General features: G+C 38.2%; 1 protein-coding gene across 1 annotated transcript in view; it reads left to right on the top strand.

The window, feature by feature from the left end:
* TTC13 (tetratricopeptide repeat domain 13) overlaps nt 1-18,846 on the top strand; it is a 79,926-nt gene that overhangs the window by 19,887 nt on the left and 41,193 nt on the right. Inside the window, exons 3-6 of the mRNA XM_041748499.1 lie at nt 1,458-1,533; nt 5,126-5,196; nt 14,618-14,683; nt 16,379-16,471. Of these exons, the coding sequence (XP_041604433.1) occupies nt 1,458-1,533; nt 5,126-5,196; nt 14,618-14,683; nt 16,379-16,471 (306 nt within the window). The remainder of the gene's footprint in view (nt 1-1,457; nt 1,534-5,125; nt 5,197-14,617; nt 14,684-16,378; nt 16,472-18,846) is intronic.

The following is an 18,846-nucleotide window of genomic DNA, read 5'->3' as shown; positions in this document are numbered from 1 at the left end:
ACAGGGACTATAAGTGGAAATGCCTTGTTTTTGTTATTTGATTTGGTGAAGCCCGAGGGGCTGCAGTTCATTATTGCTAATGAACACCAATCGTTAGCTGAATACCACCTATAGTAGTTGGAGGAGCATCTCATGTAAAATTATTTGCTAATATATGCCTATAGGCGTCTGTATCATGCATTTTTTAAAAAGAGGAACTCAGTTAATTAGGATGTCATGGGGTTCTAATCCTGTGGTTTTGCTAAAAGCCACAAATCTTTACTCTCTACTATCTTAGCTTTTGCTGTGTCTGTATGTGTACAAGTTTTAATCATGTCTTAGGTGAATCTAGTATGAAGTAAACGTTTTAACATGTATCCCGTAACTAAGTGTATCACAAGTTAGCATCGACAGTTAAATCTTCTGGTGAAGTGACAGCTGTAGTATCAGACATGATTTGTCTCTAAAACATTACAGAGCCGTCATTATATAGAGTAGACCAGTACTGCCTATAAAATCACTCGGGTACTAAGCTAACTTTTTACTTTGCTTTCCCCTGGTTTCCTCTTTTGTTTTAGGTTTCCTGCCAAATGTGCATGTGTCTGTATAATTTCTTCATAGGCAAATCTTCTGCCTTAAGTGGGAGGGAGATATTCATCATCTGCTGTATTTTTTTTTTTTTTACTAGTATGTCTTGTTTCTTGGTCAGATTTTGTTGGTCCTCTGGTGATGTCATCTCTGTACAACTTGTAGCTCTTATTTCTAAAATATTTTTAGTTTCAAAAACAACATTCTGTCATCTATCCTCATTGGAGGACAGATGTGGTCAGAATGTGGTCTTCACAACATGAATAAGGTCATTAAATAGTTTCTGAAAACATGGAGGGAACGTGAAGCAGCCAGCAGGATGAATCCCTATGGAAGCAAAAAAAAGTTTTTAGAAAGAGAACAGTGGGGCACCTGGGTGGCTCAGCCAGTTAAGCACCCCACTCTTGGTTTCGGATCAGGTCATGATCTCATGGTCATGGGATTGAGCTCCAAGTCAGGCTCTGCATTCAACACAGAGTCTGCATAACTTTCTCTGCCCCTCCCTCTTAGTTGTGTCCATCTTCTGCACCCCCATCCCCCACTCATTCTCTCTCTTGCTCACTCTCTCAAATCAATCAATCAATCAATCAATCAATCAAATCTTTCTTTCATCCCCCACTCATTCTCTCTCTTGCTCACTCTCTCAAATCAATCAATCAATCAATCAAATCTTTCTTTCAAAAGAAAAAAAAAAAAAAGAACCATTAATGGTAAGAGAGGAGACATCAGACCACAAGCTATGTGCTTGAAGTACACAGTTGGTATTTATTAAAGTGAATCTTATCTTCCACATAAATGGAGCTTTAATTTTTTAAAATGCAGGTCTTCGTTGTAGGCTTTGTCTTTGTTTGTGATAAGCTAAAATGTATGTTTCTCTGTTTCTGTTTCAGAGCCAGGCCAAGTCTATTGCAGAACAAAAGAGATTCCCATTTGCTACTGATAATGACAGCACAAATGAAGAGCTAGGTGAGATTTGGGTTGGGAAGAAGAGGGTACTTCTGGGGTATTTGCCTAGGATTTATGATTCAGTGCCGAGTAGGCAGGCAGGGTGGTGAGGGAGAAAGAACACAGACACTGGCTCTGCCGACATAAGTGGTGTGATCTTGGGTAGCGCATTCAACCCTCATGCAGGTCCATGCATTCTATGTCAATACAATATGAAAGAGAGAAAATACTGGGTCTGGAGGGAGTGATGGGTAAGGACCTCTGTGTTTCTCTGGAAATTAACAATTAGGATAATGAGTCCTTAGGAGCGGTTATCATTTATTATAATGAAAAGGTTACTGGTGCTGTCATTGAATAGGAATAACAAAGTGAAAGCAGAGGAGACTCATGCCTCCTGTAATCTTCTGTGTAATAAAATAGCTAGGCTTAAGCTAATTTTACTGTGAGGCCACTCAGTTATTGTTGGGTCTAAGCACGGGGGTGTAGAAGGGTTTAGTTCTTTCAGATCTGCCGATGGGTCTTGCATTTGACTTGTTGGTGGCATGTTTTCAAATAGGCTGGTTCTGCCAGTGTCTGACATGCTCTGAGTGTGTCTTGCTCATTGTTGGGTCAGCTTACAGTTGAAAGAGTGGAAACAAAATTGAATGCAGGACTGAACATGGCAGCTAGACACACTTCACAGAAACAGGCGCTCCTGCCCAATGCCTGGTGGCCTGAAGCACCTTTGGAAATTTTTTTCTATCTAATTTCCATATAATTATTTTATCTTTTCTGTGGCCATATGCATTTTCTATTAAAACAGAGCACCTTGGGGCACCCCGCTGGCTCAGTTGATAGAGCACATGACTCCTGATCTCGCGATCTTGAGTTCAAGTCCCATGTTGGACCTAGAGCTTACTTTAAAAAAAAAAAATACTGAGCACTTCTCATATTGGCTCCTTTGCTCTGTTAGTGCAGATAATTAAGAGCTGACAATTTTGAAAGTATTAATCACTTTTTTTTAAAGATTTTATTTATTTATTCATGAGAGACACAGAGAGAGGCAGAGACATAGGCAGAGGGAGAAACAGGCTCCCTGGGAGCCCAATGTGGGACTTGATCCCAGGACCCCAGGATCATGCCTTGAGCCAAAGGCAGACACTCAACCACTCAACTCAGGCATCCCCATTAATCACTTTTTGGTGCTATTCTGAGTAAGCCTTGAGAATTAATTACCTGTTAAGAAATCAGATTTGGTCTTTTCTGAGGTCCTTGGACTTTGGTCAGCCCCATGTTCATTTATTAAGTAAATGAATGTGCCAGGCGTGTTCTGTGCACTAAGACTAATCCTACTAGACCTCAAGGCCCTGAGCTGGCTTAGGATCTTTCATATCACAGTATTTTTTTTTTTTTTTTGAAAGAGTGGCTTCTGTCAACACACACGTTGCTGAGAGATGTGGAATTGCTGGAGTAATGATTTCTTTGAGAATTCTGGTGTTTTCTTTTATGTCCTCAGGCTGCCAGAACAAAATTTAGATCCTTGTAGTTATTTATAATTTTGCAAGATTTGGATTATTTTTCCATGGATACTTTTGGGTTTTTCTCAAAAAAAGTGTTTAATTTTAGATAGAGAGGATTTGAGAACTGCATTTGATTTTATTTAGGTGGAGTTCAACAGCCTGGCTATGGAGAACAATTTAAACATGTTCCTGAGTACAGTAATATTTATCCCTTAAAACTGTGTTTGTTTTTGTGGATCACTTATTCATTTGTTCATTCAAGATATTTACTGATTATGGGGGAGAGAAATAGGAAATTCTAAAAATTTAGAACTGCAAAGAATGTAAGAAGATATTCTAGGACTTGTTAAGCAAGACCCAGAGAGTAATGAGAGGTGGCTGAAGTCCCGATGATCATACCACTGGTGGGTGGCAGAGCCAGAACCCAAGGCCAGATCTTGGCTTTCTGGTATATCACCATTATCCCACATTCAAAGAAGACATAAACCATTCAATGGTAAATCACCATTATCCCACATTCATAAACAGAAGTTTATGTTTCTGTCCCTGTTCATGTAATTATCCAGGAATTCAAACCATTTTTGCAGGCCAGCCCAGTACACAGCAGTTTCGGTACAGCCTTGATAGTGTAGTGTATTAGGGTGGGCCCCAGAGTAGGCAGCCTGGGTCCTTTCTCTGACCTCACATAGTCTTCAGACAGTTTGTTTAACTGCACTATGCTTCATCTCCTTTTCTTTGAATGGAGATAATAATTGTACTTGCTTCATTGCAACTAGGAGTAAATGAGTTAATATGTGGAAATGTATGGAGTCCCCCATGCACATACCTATCGCTATTGTTTTATTGCTAATACTCCTAACCACCCCACCCCAAAGGTGTCTCTTGTTCATCTTGTTATTTGATGCATCTAAATGGTGTCCTTTCTTATTATTTGGAATATGAGTTTGACCTTAATTTATCTTTTCAAAGAAATTATGACAAAAGCAGCCCTCTTTATTTTAAAGAATGCTTCCAAAACTTGTCTTATTATGACATTTGGTGCTTTTGAAGTTTACTTTTCTCAGGTTAGTGTAAGGACACCCTAAGTCTCTTTCCACATTGAATGTTTTTGCTACTTTTAACTGTCAGGAAATTTAAGCTCTTCACGGCAGTAAAAGTTTTAGTTGTCTGTCTCCTTGAATACCTTTTAGGTCCTAGGATTGGAGCATTGCAATAAAACTTTTTTGCAAAGAAATGTGATCAAAATTATATTGCAAAAAAAAATAGTATTGCATTGAATGAGGAATACAGTTTTTTCAGGGGTAATGGATATTTAGGGAGTTAGAACAAATTTTATAGATGAAATGTAATTTAGATTATCAATAGCTTACTGCATTTTGGACAGGTGAAAAAACTTAGTCCAAATATTGCCAGGTATTAAGAGGTTGTCATGGCTCTAATTTCAAAATACCAGTTACCAACACAATTTGATCAGAAACGATGTATTCATCTTTAGTGTATATTTTGAGTAGTGTTTTTTTGTTTTGTTTTGTTTTGTTTTTTGAGTAGTGTTTTGACTGTATTTTGAATAGAAGAGGTAGGGAAAGACCACTGTTGCATTGCACTGGTGTGAATTAAGCATTCTATTAATATATGTTAATTAGAGCCTCTGCTTTTGTTCTTACTTGGTAACTGGCAGTAAGTTCAGCACCCCCAGGAATTGAGGTTTGTGATCCATTTGGGTATTTCTCATAACTTTTACAGTAAAATCACATTGCCATGTTATGTGGGTTTTATTCAGGCTCATTACTAGCTCTTTTGATGTATCGATTGGAAACATCATAAAGGTTATTTGTGTTTGAAAGTGAGTGATGGGCCTAGAAAAAGATAATTACTTCTGGTAGGCAATGTTTTATAGATGGCTTTTAATAATTTAAATATAGAGAGCACTAGAAGATTGATAGTAGGTGCTGAGAAGGGGATGAATTCAAGTACATCTTATTAACTTCCAGGTTTTCTTTCACTGCTTCTGGTCCTCGGAGCTGCCTTTTAGGATTCAGCAAAGAATTTAGTTACTGATTGTACTCTGAGATCCTTCATTCTTTCCTTTAATATTTTTGTATTTTGTTTCATAGCTATTGCTTATGTGTTGATTGGCAGTGGACTCTATGATGAAGCGATAAGACATTTTTCAACAATGCTTCAGGTAATTTTTCTTCTGAATTATGTAACTTGAAGTTGGTAGTCACGACAAAAATATGGACTTGTGTGTAGCTAAAGTGCTGCAAGAATACATTGATTTTAGGATCATGTGGGGAAGTAAAGGAAGTCAGCCCTGAATGAGCACTCTCTTGGTGGAGGCCTTGAAACGATCCTCTCATTTCATCTTTGCAGTACTAATTTTATTTTAAATGTGGAAAATGAGATCAAAGGAGGTCAAGCAATTTGCTCACAGTCTCCCCACTGTTAGCTGGAAAAGATGGGACTGAAATGCAGTTTAAAAGAAAAAAAAAACTAACTTCAGTTCACTTTCCTTTCTACTGTGCTATCTTCTATAAGATGTGGGTGCTGGAAATTCTCGGACGTCTACATGTTTACTTTCTGTGCAGGATCTTCATGGTTCTTGGATGGATTTGTTTCTCACTTCAAAGTTGAATTGTGAGACTCTAGTTTTTTTGATTAATGGCTGCATTAAAATATGGTTTAGATAAAAGGCTTAAACAAACATCTAAGATTGTGAGGATAATATCATTGGCTTTATATCCCGTATCTTTGACTGCATTCTTGTAGATGCTGACCATTATTGATTGTCAATGTGTCTGTCCGGTAGAGTATAGTGAATAAATGTGCTTTTTAAAGATACCCATGTTCTAACCTTCTCTGCTGCTTGCTACCAAGTTATTTTACCTCCTGGCTTATGGAGATAATAATCATAACCTCCAAAAATATTCTTGTTAGGCTTAAATGAAATATTCTCTAAAATACTTAGTACCCAGTGCCTGGCACGTAGTAAGAGCTCAGTAAATCTTAGCTACTCAAAGCACCATTCTAATATAGTCATATTCATAGAACAAACATAATTTACAGCCCAGCAGGTAAACTTAATTTTAAAATATTAATTTTGAAATTGCTCTACTTTTTTTTCTTTTTTAAACATAGAATTAACTATACTGACAATTCTGTCTTCATTCTCAAAAAAATCGCTGAGATATTTTTAGTTGTTAAATGCCTCGGATCCAAGCAGTTGTGTGTTTGGGTGCTCATATGGAATGACATTCTGCAGTGGCATTTAAAGGATAGATTATTAGTAGTTTTAAACATCACCTTTCTGTTAGTCATTGTAGTATTTAAAAAGGTAAGCAAGCAATTCATAGTTAACACTTGGCCCTGGTGTGGAAGGGAGGTTTTGGTACATTTATAGGAGAAATGTCAGTTTATGTATGGTAACTAATGTATGTCAGTTTATGTATGGTAATAATGTCAGTTTATATATGGTAACTAACTTTTTGAAAAATATTATTACTGTTGTAGTTGAAGGCAATTATAACTGTTAAGGAAAAAACTTCAAATAATAAAAATAAAAAATGTCCTAATTCTGCCACTCTCTCATTATTGAAGTTTTTTGCTTATGACCTTTTCAAAGTATGCCTTTATGTTTTATAATCTGAATATGTGTACTATTTTGTATTTATCACTGAATTTTATACTGTAAATGTCTTTCAGTATCTCTCTGTAATCTTAAGCTTTTAATGGCTCTATACCGTTCCTCCTGTTGTCCATTTATTGTTGTAATACTCCTTTCCCTCGCAACTGCATTCAGAAAGTAGGTCAAAATTTCTCTTTGTGCCCAGAAAAGGTCTCAGTGTTGAAATTTGATAGAGCATTTTCATCAATCTGCAGTACAATGGGTTGCTTTCAACTGGGAAATTTTTCTTTGAGAATGTGTGGTTTATAAGGTAGGGCTCCTTTTCTGGTGATTCAAGCTGCCGATGGGTCAGGAACAAGATGGGGAGCAGCAGAAGTTCAAATATTCCTGGTCCACAGAAGACAGAACTGGGTGACCATTTATTGCATAATTATATATAGGAACAAGAGTGCCCTTGGCTTTCCTGCTGGTGCTTTTCTTGGTGATTCCTGTCTTCTCTGCCTTTATTTTGGTGCTTCCCAGCCTTTTCACATCATGACACAGGTGGAAAATCCTGTTTGCATGACACACTGGAGTCAACAGGAGCAAATTTAGAGGCATCTGGATTGAACTCGGTGAAAACTCATCACATTTTCTTCATCTTACGTAACTATGATAAATACAGAAGATACTGATAAAAAAGATGCTAAAATTCTTTTCTAAAATTGTAGTAAGAAACTCAGTCCCATTTTTCTAGATGAAACTTTTCCACATTAGGTTTAATGTTTGAAAGTGATGCACATGATTCCTACTTAAGAGCTTTTCGTTGATTTCTTCAAATTCTTGATAGCCTGTCTCATCAAGAAACTGCACAAGCAGGTGGTAGCAAGTATCTAAAGAAGAGTTGCTGCTCTTTCTCCAATTGACCAAAACTTCTTTTCTTACCATGAATCCGAATTTGCAGAAGCCAGTCTCTTGAAATTGTATTTTTTAAAAAGATTTTATTCATTTATTCATGGGAGAGAGACACACACACACAGGCAGAGGCGGAGGGAGAAGCAGACTCCCTACAGAGCAGGGAGCCCAGTGCGGGGCTTGATCCCAGGACCCTGAGATTATGACCTGAGCACAAGGCAGATGGTTCACTGAGCCCCAGCGTCCCTTCAAATTGTATTTTAAAAGCATGATCTTTCTTTAAATGCTCTTCCTTTTCTTTTATTGGCAAATGCAGTGGAATGGTTTCTTGCAGCAATGACATTGGTTTTTATCCCAGTCATATTTTTCCATGGCCTGGGTTCAGGAGGGTGGTTTGCTCACCCTCCTGCTGTATGGATGCCACCCTGCCACTGAAACCTTTCCCTCTTCGCATTAGAACTGGCCTGAGTATTGCTGCAGAACCATGTTTGTCCATACCTGCTGCTGAGTGTTCACCTGTTCCTTGTAGGACCCTCCACACATGCAGAAACTCTGTAGGCCAGCCAACATCCTCTAGCAAACCTGCAATGGCCACTGTTGGCACACAGACTTTTCAGGGTTTTTGAATTCATAAATGCTTGACAAAACTTTTCTTTTGCACAGCCTGGGAACTCCAGTATGCAGCAGCAAGCAGAGTGTGGAATCAGATTCCATTCATAGAAAGCTGAAAACAAATGGGACAATGAGGGCTTGGATTGTATTAGAGTCCCCAAGATTGTTTAATGTGAAATCGATGTCAAGCTTTTATGCCTGCCTTTTGTCTCAGCTATACCACAAGAAGCAAACTTAGACAATATTTCCACGGTCTCTGTTGTTGTGAGGTGTTTAAGTAGTTATTGAACTATGGGATATTTGGTACATTTATAAAGGCAAAATATGCTCCTCAAGCATAAGGGTTTCTAAATGAACACAGTTTCAAAGCTTCCTAGATCTGTTGGATTACACTGAAAACTCTTGATTTAAAAGCTTGTGCATTAGTGTTGTTTCTACAGCAGTGTTCTTGCTTATGTGTCAGCACATCGAGGACAGTATTCTAGAGAAGTGGAACCATTCCCTGGCTTCTGTGCTGCTTTGGTTCCATGCAGGACTCAGTAACATAAGTGCTGCAAAAATCGAAGGAGGCCTTTGTTACAAATTGTGTGACTTTGAGCTCATCTGAGTTGGGTAGAACTGAATTCATAAAAATGTTTGTTTCTTATTTTACATTAGCAGACAAAATGCGAAACATGCCTCTGCATATGATTTGTAAACATCCTTTTCATAAGTAGGTTTGTGAGTCTGCCACTTGCACAAAACTGAATCCTTATTACATTTCAGTGCAGTGATTTTTTTTTTACTCATTTGCCTTCAATCCAGGGACTTTTGAGTTTTAATAAAGATGCCAGCCTTGGGGTGGAAAATGAGATATTTGTAAAATTTAAAGTTACAATATAAATGGTATGTAACTAGGATGGTAAATGAGACCTTTTTGGATTTAAACAGATTGGTGTCTTGGGAATTGAGACATCTAGGTGTACATGATTCCAGTAAGGTAACTGTCCTGTGATACCATGATTTTGCATTTGCATAAAGTAAATAATATTGGAAGATTGAAATTCTGCCTTTCATTTAAATCATTTAAATGATTAAAATTTCTTGATAAAATGTAAATATTATTACTTATATACTCAAAAATATTTTGATAAATGGATAATCTGAGCCCAGTTTGCTTTTTGAAATAGACATTGGCATTTATTTGAAAATATAATTCGTCATGACATTTCATAAAGAGTTTTGACTTCTTTTAGAGTTTAACATCCAAAGCCAGTGATAGATAATATAAAATAATAGAGCTGTATTGATCAAGAGAAGTAATAAAATCTGTCATTTAAATTTAGGAACCCTACTAGATTATAACTGAGGTAACCACAAGGATCCATTACAGATTCACATACTTAAGTTTTCTGTATTCAATTTATTCTTTCTTTTTAGAATTTTTTTTCAGCAGCATAAAAGGATGTGTTGTTACCATTGTTGTAAATAATAGATTGTATTACTTTTCTTGATTGATACCATTTGTTATCTGTCACTGGCAGAACAGAAGGTCACTGCTGTGGTCATGATGAAATTATGTGGGGGATCCAGAGAGAGCCATGGAGGCACTGCATGTAGGACCATTGTAGTGCTCTCTGCCAGTGGGGGCTGCACATTAAATCCTCAAAGCCAAAATAATGATGACCGAATTCAGGAAGTTGTCAGTGTTCAGATTTTAACTGTTGCAAACTTTTGAATGGCTGTTTTTTTAAAGTTTTAACATTTTTAATTGCTATAAACATGTTACAACTGTGATAGCTGGTGCCCCACCTAAAGCCACTCCTGTGGCACATCTATCATACAGCTTTGCCTTATGGAACTGTGGATCTGGCTTTTTACCAATGATCACCCCATTGTTTCTACCCAGGTCGTTTGCTTTTGTCCCTATAAGAACAGGCCAGGCCAAGCTGACTTTGATCTGATTGTCTGTCTGTCTGTATGTATGTATGTATGTATGTATTTATTTATTTCAGATTTATTTATTTATTTGAGAAAGAGAGAGCACAAGCAGGCAGAGGGAGAGGGAGAAACAGGTTTCCCATTGAGTAGGGAGCCCAACATAAGGCTCTATCCCAGGACCCTGGGATCATGACCTGAGTCAAAGTCAGGTGCTTAACCAACTTGGCCACCCAGGTGCCCCAAATCTGTTAGTCTTTAATACGCATTAAGATCTTAGCTGCCTAGGAAATGGCCAGTGTTTGTTGCTAACTAATAACTGCTACATGTTAAGACTCTGGTGTCAGGCACAGTGCTAGGTGCCACAGAGCCACACATGACAAGATACTCCTTTGATATTATGTTCCTGTGGGTGATAAGTGTGCAAAATGCAAAACAATGCAAAAACAATTAGAGATAAATAAATGCAAAAAAATATCCAAAATAATAAGAGAATTACTTTAATGGAATTATATCCATTAAGAAGTTTCAACTCAACTGCATGCTCTCCCCTGATCCCTCCACATACCCCTCCTCATAACTGGGGGTCCCTAGTCATGTTCCACTGTTGCCAGATCAGGGGGTGGCATCCTCTCCAAGGGAATGCATGAGTTCACCTACTCCTCACATGTGTATGCTACTTATTTCACCACTAACTCTATCTGGATACCTCCCAACTACCTCTGGCATCCATCTGCTTGCTTCTCCTGGCTCTGCTCAGACCACAGCCAAGCCACTACTATCTGCCAGATGACTTGTGCATCCATGGTTTCCTGGCTTCTCACCTCACACCCTCCACACCATCCATGTATGTACATTTTAAACAACACACATGCTTTGCTGTTGCTTTTAGGTTGAAGATGAAAATCCTTACTAACGTCCCTGCCTCCAGCCTCACCTTGGAGCAGATGCTATGCTCCCTGCTTGCCTTGGAGCCTCCTCTGCCTGGACCAGCTGCTCTGAGATTCCCTCACCCCCCTCACACATTTCAGCCCAGATGCTTCTCCCTCAGGGAAGCCTTCCTAACCATGTCTAGTGCACCATGTTTATGCATTTTCCAAAAGCACCATTTGCTATTCTAGCACTTACTGAAGATGTAACTATATTTGTGATTCTTTGGCTATGCCCCAAGAAGGCAAGAGTCTTGTGTTTTTTGTTTGTTTGTTTTTGTTTTGTTTTTTTTAAGAGTCTTGGTTTTGTCTTGGAGCAAAAACCAAGACAGAGTCTTGCCTTCTGTCTTGGTTTTTGCTTACTACAGTATTCCTAGCATGTGTAACCAGACATGGCTAATAGCTGATCCTAAGTAAATATTTGTTGACTAAGTGACTAATGTCCATGCAGCATATAGTAGGAACTGAGGCTTATTGATTTTCCAGGGGAGTCTGGAAAGGAGCCAGAAGAGAGGTAGTGTTTGAGCTGAGGCAGTAGTTGGCCGTTCCAGGCAGATGGGCTAGCATTTGCATTGCCCTGAGCTTGGGAGAGTATCTTGTATCTAGGAACTGTGAAGTAGTGCTCACTTCTAGAGTGTGAATTATGGGTGGAAAGTGCAAAGAGATGAGACTGAGAAATGATCAGTATTTTTCTACAAAAGCATTTAGATGTTATTTCATAGTTTTTCCAGTTGGGAATTGTTACCTTTTGTACTGCCTGACGCTGATTGGCAAGTGAAGGCTAGCACTTCTTTCAAAAAGGAAATACACTAGAGTGGAAAATAGGTTTCATTGTAAATAGTAAGACTAGGTTTGACTTAGTGTAACTTTTATTTCTGACACTCATATGTGTATGTACATGAGTGTTATGTGCATATATGTGTGTGTACTGGGTTACAACATGAAATGCATTTTACAATGTTTTAGAGTAATAGATATGTTTGAATGGGGCTGTTGGAGGTGTTGGGGAGCCAAGGAATAATTTCAGCCAGGTGACATTGTTAGGTAACTAACTCTTAGTGCCAGTCTGGAGACTAGATGGGAGAAACAAGAATGTGGTTAAGTGGGTTATTGTTGGGTAAGTGAGCGAGAGAGGTGTCACCCAGGGAGATGAGACTGCTAGGGTTTCCTAAGTAGGCGTGTTGCTGGGGAGATAAGGATGACCCTCTACCCCCAAGTGGCTGGCCCTGGCCACAGAGTGTATGGAGATGCCACTTTGGTAAACGAACTATTTATTTATATACACTTTTTCCCAATTTGCCCCCTTGGTTATCATAATTTATTTTTTCCAGTTTAAGAAGGAGAACTTCTTAGTCTATTTGGAGATGTTACAAATCTGAGAGTAGGTGTTCCTCTCCCTGGTGAATGTTCTCACAGGGGAAGAGCCGTGGAGTCATTTCCCCCTGCCCCAGCCTGGACCAGGTGCTGTTCTGTGCCCTGTTCTGTCTCCTGGCAGGTGGTATTGCTATGGAAACACATGTAGTCAGCCTTAACTTTATTTCTTCTTTGGGTAGCTGTTTTTCCTATCTTCCTCTCCCTATCTACCTATATCCCTCTCCCTCCAAAATACTTGCTCTGCCCTTTTTTTTTTCTCCAAACCAGGAAGGATATTTAAATGTCAAAAGTGTTATCTCTGAGTGGCAGAATGATAGGGTGCGCTGTATTTTATTTTTGTGTTTTTCTTCATTTTCTAAATTTTCTGTAATTTATAACAAGTATTCCAACTATTTGAATAATTTTTAAGTTTATAATAAAAATTTCTCTTTTCTATAATGCGTATTACTTAAAACATCTTTTTGCTGATTGCGAATGCATGTGTGTTTGTTTTAAGCCATGAAAAGGAATATTGCAGTATAGTAAGCATAATAGGAACATATCTAGTAATCCCACTCCCAAGAGCAAATTACTGTTAATGTTTTGGAGTGCTTTTTTTCTGTGCACTATTGACCCACACAATCATATATAAATATTATTTATAAAAGCAACTGCCATTCCTCTGTAGTTCTATTAACTTGACTTTTTTTCCATTTAGCGAATAGCATGAGCCTTTCATGTCAGCCATGTATAAGTTATAAATCACAACTCCAAACAGAACTGTGTGGAGCCAGGAAAATGACTTAAATGAGCAAAGTGCATTGCTGTGATGTAGAGGTGACGTAGGGTGGGTTTCCAGTAAACTGATGAATACACAGCCTTCATTTAAAGAGGTAGCCAGTACTTAGCTCTAGTTTTTTTTTTTTTTTTATGCAAGAATGTAAAAATTTAGGCTTATCTTTGTTACATAGTTTGATTTTTCAAGAGAAGTTGGAGATCTGTAATTGAATTTTTCCAATTTTTGTACACCATGAGCTGCTCTGCTGGTGGGGTTGGGGCCAATAATGCCTCAGTTTGCCACTTGATACAGGTGTACCGGATTCTGTTTTGTCTTTCATTTTCCCAATATATGGCATCTTCTCCTTTATTTTTTTCTCATTTACTCATCGTTGAAGTTGATGTATCTTTTTCTGCAAAACAGGGAGATTCCCTATCTCAGATTTGAAACTGAATGGTAGATTAGTCTATAAAATGCCTCATCTAGTACTGTTCTGTTACATTCATTTTTTGAAAAAAGATTTTATTTTTTAATTCATGAGAGATACAGAGAGAGAGGCAGAGACATAGGCAGAGGGAGAAGCAGGCTTCCTGCAGGAAGCCTGATGCAGAACTTGATCCCAGGACCCCAGGCTCATGCCCTGAGTCGAAGGCAGAGACACTCAACTGCTGAGCCACCCAGGTGCCCCAGTTCTGTTAGATTCTTTAGCCATGTTAAGAGTTTCACCCCAGACGTTAGAGCCAGAGGCTGTTTACTCTTCTTTCTTAAGTGTAGGGGAAGGATTCAGAGAAGAAGCAGAAATTGCAGAGGCTAAATGTAGAAGAGAGGTGGTTCAGGAGGTGGGATGCTTCATACCACTGACCTGTTTGGGGACATAGTGTTGGGACAGCAGACCCCTGTCCTTGGGCCTGAGGGTGGTTTCATCTAGTCCACCTGGGGTGACTTGCAGAAAGCACCTGGTTCCCATTCTGACACATAGTGTGAAGGACTGCATTAACCCCAACAGACTGTGGAGCAGACTCATTTCTTGTTGCTCGATGGGGCTGGCACTGAGAGGTTCTTCCCTTTTCAGAAAATTTCATGATTGTGAGGGGAACACACGAGGAAGAGGCACTCCTCAGTGCTTCCTTCCTAACCGTTTATCCCTGAACCTATGTGTCCTTTGTGAGACATGATCGCAGATGCTGCTGATCATAGAGTTGTTGGGAGGATCGTGTTTTAAGTGAGATGAGTATGCGACAAACTAGCACAGGGCTCCCTACTGTTGGTTCTCTTTATTATTTTTTTTAATGGAAAATTCTTATGTGAGGTCTCATTCAAATGAGCTTGGAGAGCACAGACTCTTCTGGTTGGGGATGGAATGTGGATGTATGTGTGGTGGTGGCATAAAGTAGAGCTTGTCACTTGTGACATTAACGTGCTTGAAGCAGAAACTGATTTTTTGTTTTGTTTTGTTTTGTTTATAGTTTTTGACGTGTTTCTGTTTTGGTCTGACTAGGAGGAGCCTGATCTGGTTAGTGCAATTTATGGCCGAGGGATAGCCTATGGAAAGAAGGGACTACATGTGAGTATGGAATAGCTACTCTTGCCATAGTGCCTACACGACCTGACCTGGACCAGGGTTCATTGAGCTCTGATGGACACGCAGTGGTGTCACCATGCCAGTTCTCACATGAGAAAATGGCAGTAGAGAATTACTCAAGATCACATGGCCAGGAAGGGGGCTCGGGGGCTGGGAATCTCTACCTAGGGCTTCTGGAAGTCAATCTTGCCACGCTTTCTACTTCAAAAGGACAGCCTTTGGCAACCTAAACTTTATTTCGTGATGAGCTGGACATAGATCAAGGAAAGTATGAGACTTTGAATTCCTAGGAACTATTCGTTGGTTAAGATGGATTCTAGGTATCCATAGCACAGTAAGACTTAGAATTTGAGTTTCTTTCATAATTTTTAAAGGTTGAATAAAGGAACCAAAAGGTGTTCTTTGGTAAAATTTATTTTTATTTGTTATATTATTATACTTTCCCCAGATAAGTGTATTGTCATAGCCCTAGTCCTCTGATTTCTCTGGGGGAATACAGAGAGAAAGTATAATACATACATTTTATTTATTTTATTTTAAGATTTTTACTTATTTATTAGAGAGAGAGCAAACACAGGTGGGTGGAGGGGCAGAGGCAGAAGCAGACTTCCCACTGAGCAGGAGCCCAACTCAGGGCTTAATCCCAGGACTCTGGAATCATGACCTGAGTCGAAGGCAGACACTTAACAGATTGAACCACCCAGCACCCCAATATAGTAAATATTTTTTACCCAACAAGGCACCATGTATAAAAATGAAGATTTTCCTGAGATTATATAGTAAATAAAAAACAGTTTAAAGTTCAGATCTCCATATTTTCAGTCTAGAGTATTACACATGAACTTTCCTATGGTCTTATTTTATATTAGAAATACTCAAATAAAATGATGTTTGAGGGAGAAGCATCACTTCTGTGTCTTTGCCAGTTTAAAAAATTGTACTAATCAGATGCTGGCCTATTGGGAGAAATTTTTATGCTATTTGTATACTTCTGAGACAAAGAGGACTGAGAATGAGCTCAGATATGGAGATTACAGAGATGTTTAGGAAGGAAACAGTATTACATGGCAGCATCAGTAAATGACAGAAGTTGCTCTAGGAAAGGTCAGAGATAAACTTCTTCCTAATTCTCATCTCTTTTAATTTTATATCTTAACATGAAATTTGCTTGTATCTTTAATGTGTTTTTATGTAAAAGTAACATGCTTTGTTTTTAATATAAGAATAACATGCAGATTTTAAAGAGAACTTACCTAGGCTTGCTAAAGTATAGGCATGTGGGGCTTAGGGATTTTGATTGACACTGATTTGGCTCCCTGCTGTCCCACATTGCCCCTGGTCAGCATCATTCTGCATGCTGGTATACATCCACATCCTCATCCCTCGAAATTCATTGATTCAGTGTTTAAGTAGGTTAAATTTAGAGAATGTCCTAACATCAATGGGAACTTGTGGTATGTTGTTAGGTCTTTTGGGCTGTTGTTGGACAGGTAGACTGGAGTGAGTTAAATAATTATAACTTATTTAAACCAGCAGATCTTTTGTACAGAAGTGAAGTTCATATTTATTTCTAAATACGTAGTTATATCATTACTAAATTATTAGTTTTTTCAGAAAAACTATTCAACCTGGTTTTAAGTAACAGTGTATCTCATACTGAGCTAATGCCTTTTCAAGGACATTAAGAATGCTGAGCTTGCTCTGTTCGAACTGAGCCGAGTAATTACCTTGGAACCAGATCGTCCAGAGGTATTTGAACAGCGAGCAGAAGTGAGTGTGGTTTTCTTTTTCCCTCTGTCATTATTGGACTAGTTGAATCTCAAATTTTTTTTTTTTTTTACTATTATCTTATTACTTGTAAATTTTAAAGCTCCCTTATACCTATTGTGTTTTCCTCTATAGGTACTGAATGCCTTTAAACATGATTGAAATTACTATAAAACTATGGGCTGAGTGATACTCCTGATTTAACATTTAATAGTAATATTTAGTATTAAAATATGTGGTGATGGCATGTACTACAGTTAGTGTTCATTGAAAAATATATCACACATCATGTTTACTATGTATATATATGACATACTTCAAAACTGTATGATGATATGGTCAAAATGAAATTTATAACCATAACAAGTGTGCACGAGCATGCGCACATGTGTGTGTGTGTGTGTGTGTGTACACGCCTATATGTGTGTGTGCGCATGTGCACGTACGTTTACATACAGTTCTTGTGAGATGTACTTATCTACGTGGAGACATAGATCAGGTAAGGCTTACCACAGCCAGTCCTTGGAGGAACTTAGGACTTGAAGTGGAGACAGAGGTAATGTGATGACAGTATTAGTGACAGTAAGAGGAGGCGCTTCTTCAGGAGCAGAAAAGTGTGCCTGTGGGCGGCAGGTGTGGGAGTGTATGTGGAAGCCTCACATGTGGTGCCACTACAGCCAATCAGCCCACCTCTTGGGGGACCAGATGGAGAATGGTGTTTAGATCAGAGAAAGGTGTGTAGAGATGCATTCCTTTTAATGTTTTTGAATGAAACGGGTTCATCTTATCATTTACTTAATATGATAGTGAACTGCCCATATTTCATTTTACTGTTCATTTAACCACATTAAATGCTTTAGAATTTGTTAACTTATTCAATCTGGAGAAAACTTAAATTTAATCATCTGGCATAGTGGGATTTCATAGTTCATCTAAAGGAAAGTGACTTTGCCTCCCCCTCTCTTGTGGGGGAGAAAACTTAGAAGTAAAGAAGACACTAAATGTTTTAATAATTTAAAAACTGTATTTGTGGTGTTTATATTCTCAAAAGTATAGTCTCTAAAATTATAGTTCAGTTTCTTGCAGTGAATTTTATGTTTTATTGGGAATTTGGGTTTCTGAATGAAAATCTTTCTCAATTAATGATATAATCCATTATCCCTTGTCTATTTTAGAATATAACTTAATAAGGATTAAGTGATTATAATTTGTTCATTACTGCATGAGAACCTTGTTGGTATCTAGGGTGAACATTTGGTGGCCAGTTTGGTGATATCTGCTCTGGGGAGGGGGTACTGATACTTTTTCCTTCTATCACTCTGCTGTTATGTTAAAATGTTATGCAGGAACGTAAGTGTACATAGAAAGAAAACTTATTAAGCTGCTGTAGAAGATTAGTGTATCTTATAAAAAGCTAATTGTGTACCCAAAAATTATATTGGTAATCTGAAAAGTAATTTTTGATGATCTTAAATGTATGTGGTAATATTCCCCCTTTCTGGCATTATTGGGCAATAATATCACTACAAAGTGATTTTTTCCAGCTTAATTATAGCATATCATTTATATGTCTCAGGAATTATTTAATGAGAAATCTTTCTCTTTGTACTTGCTGAAATAGTCTATATTTAATGAACATAATTTTAACCTTTTTTAGTTACTCAGGTCATTATTATGCATGTTGATTATTGTGCTGGGGTGTGATAATTCAATTATGTACCTAGGGCTTAATAAACTAGGTAGGGATGTTCTGCCTTTCAAAATATAACCCCAGACTGCTTGCTTTTTGAATTTTCAGGTATATATTCCATAATTCATTTCTTTCCTTTTTCTGAGCTGCCATTTTTGCCACTGGTGATGTGTCTGCCTGAATTCTCTTTCTTTTGCTGGTTTTAAGTTCCTGCAGAGTAGGAAACCACATAGTAGAACCTGATGGAAATAGTAGAACCTGATGGAACCTGACCTATATCATGAGAACAAACTTAACCCTAATTTCGGGACATTTACTCAGGGTGAAATGCTTCATCTCGATTGCATGAGTACTGAAACCCATTTTAGATTTTCTTATGTCTTTTTGATGTACTTTTGCATTCTGAACTATCTTCTGTGTTGTCATTGTCACCTGCACAAGCTGATTGCTGGATCTTAAGGGCTTCCCAAACGAGCTAGCAGATGTGTCTTCTTCTGCTCTGTAGATCATGACCGATGAGCTGAGAGTTAACACAAAGGGACTCACAAGATACCTGAAGTCTTAGAGATTGTCAGCCAGCACTAAAGACAATGGAGGGCTCTAATCTGTGTCCAACAATTTCTCTATTTAAAGTGGTTCAAAGTTATCTTTCAGATTAACTTTGAAATGCTGAATTTTGTTTTGAAAG

Source organism: Vulpes lagopus, chromosome 3 (assembly GCF_018345385.1).
Source record: "Vulpes lagopus strain Blue_001 chromosome 3, ASM1834538v1, whole genome shotgun sequence".
NCBI lineage: Eukaryota > Metazoa > Chordata > Mammalia > Carnivora > Canidae > Vulpes > Vulpes lagopus.
The sequence above is the reverse complement of the archived record's forward strand: the minus strand, read 5'-3'. Positions and strand labels throughout refer to the sequence as shown.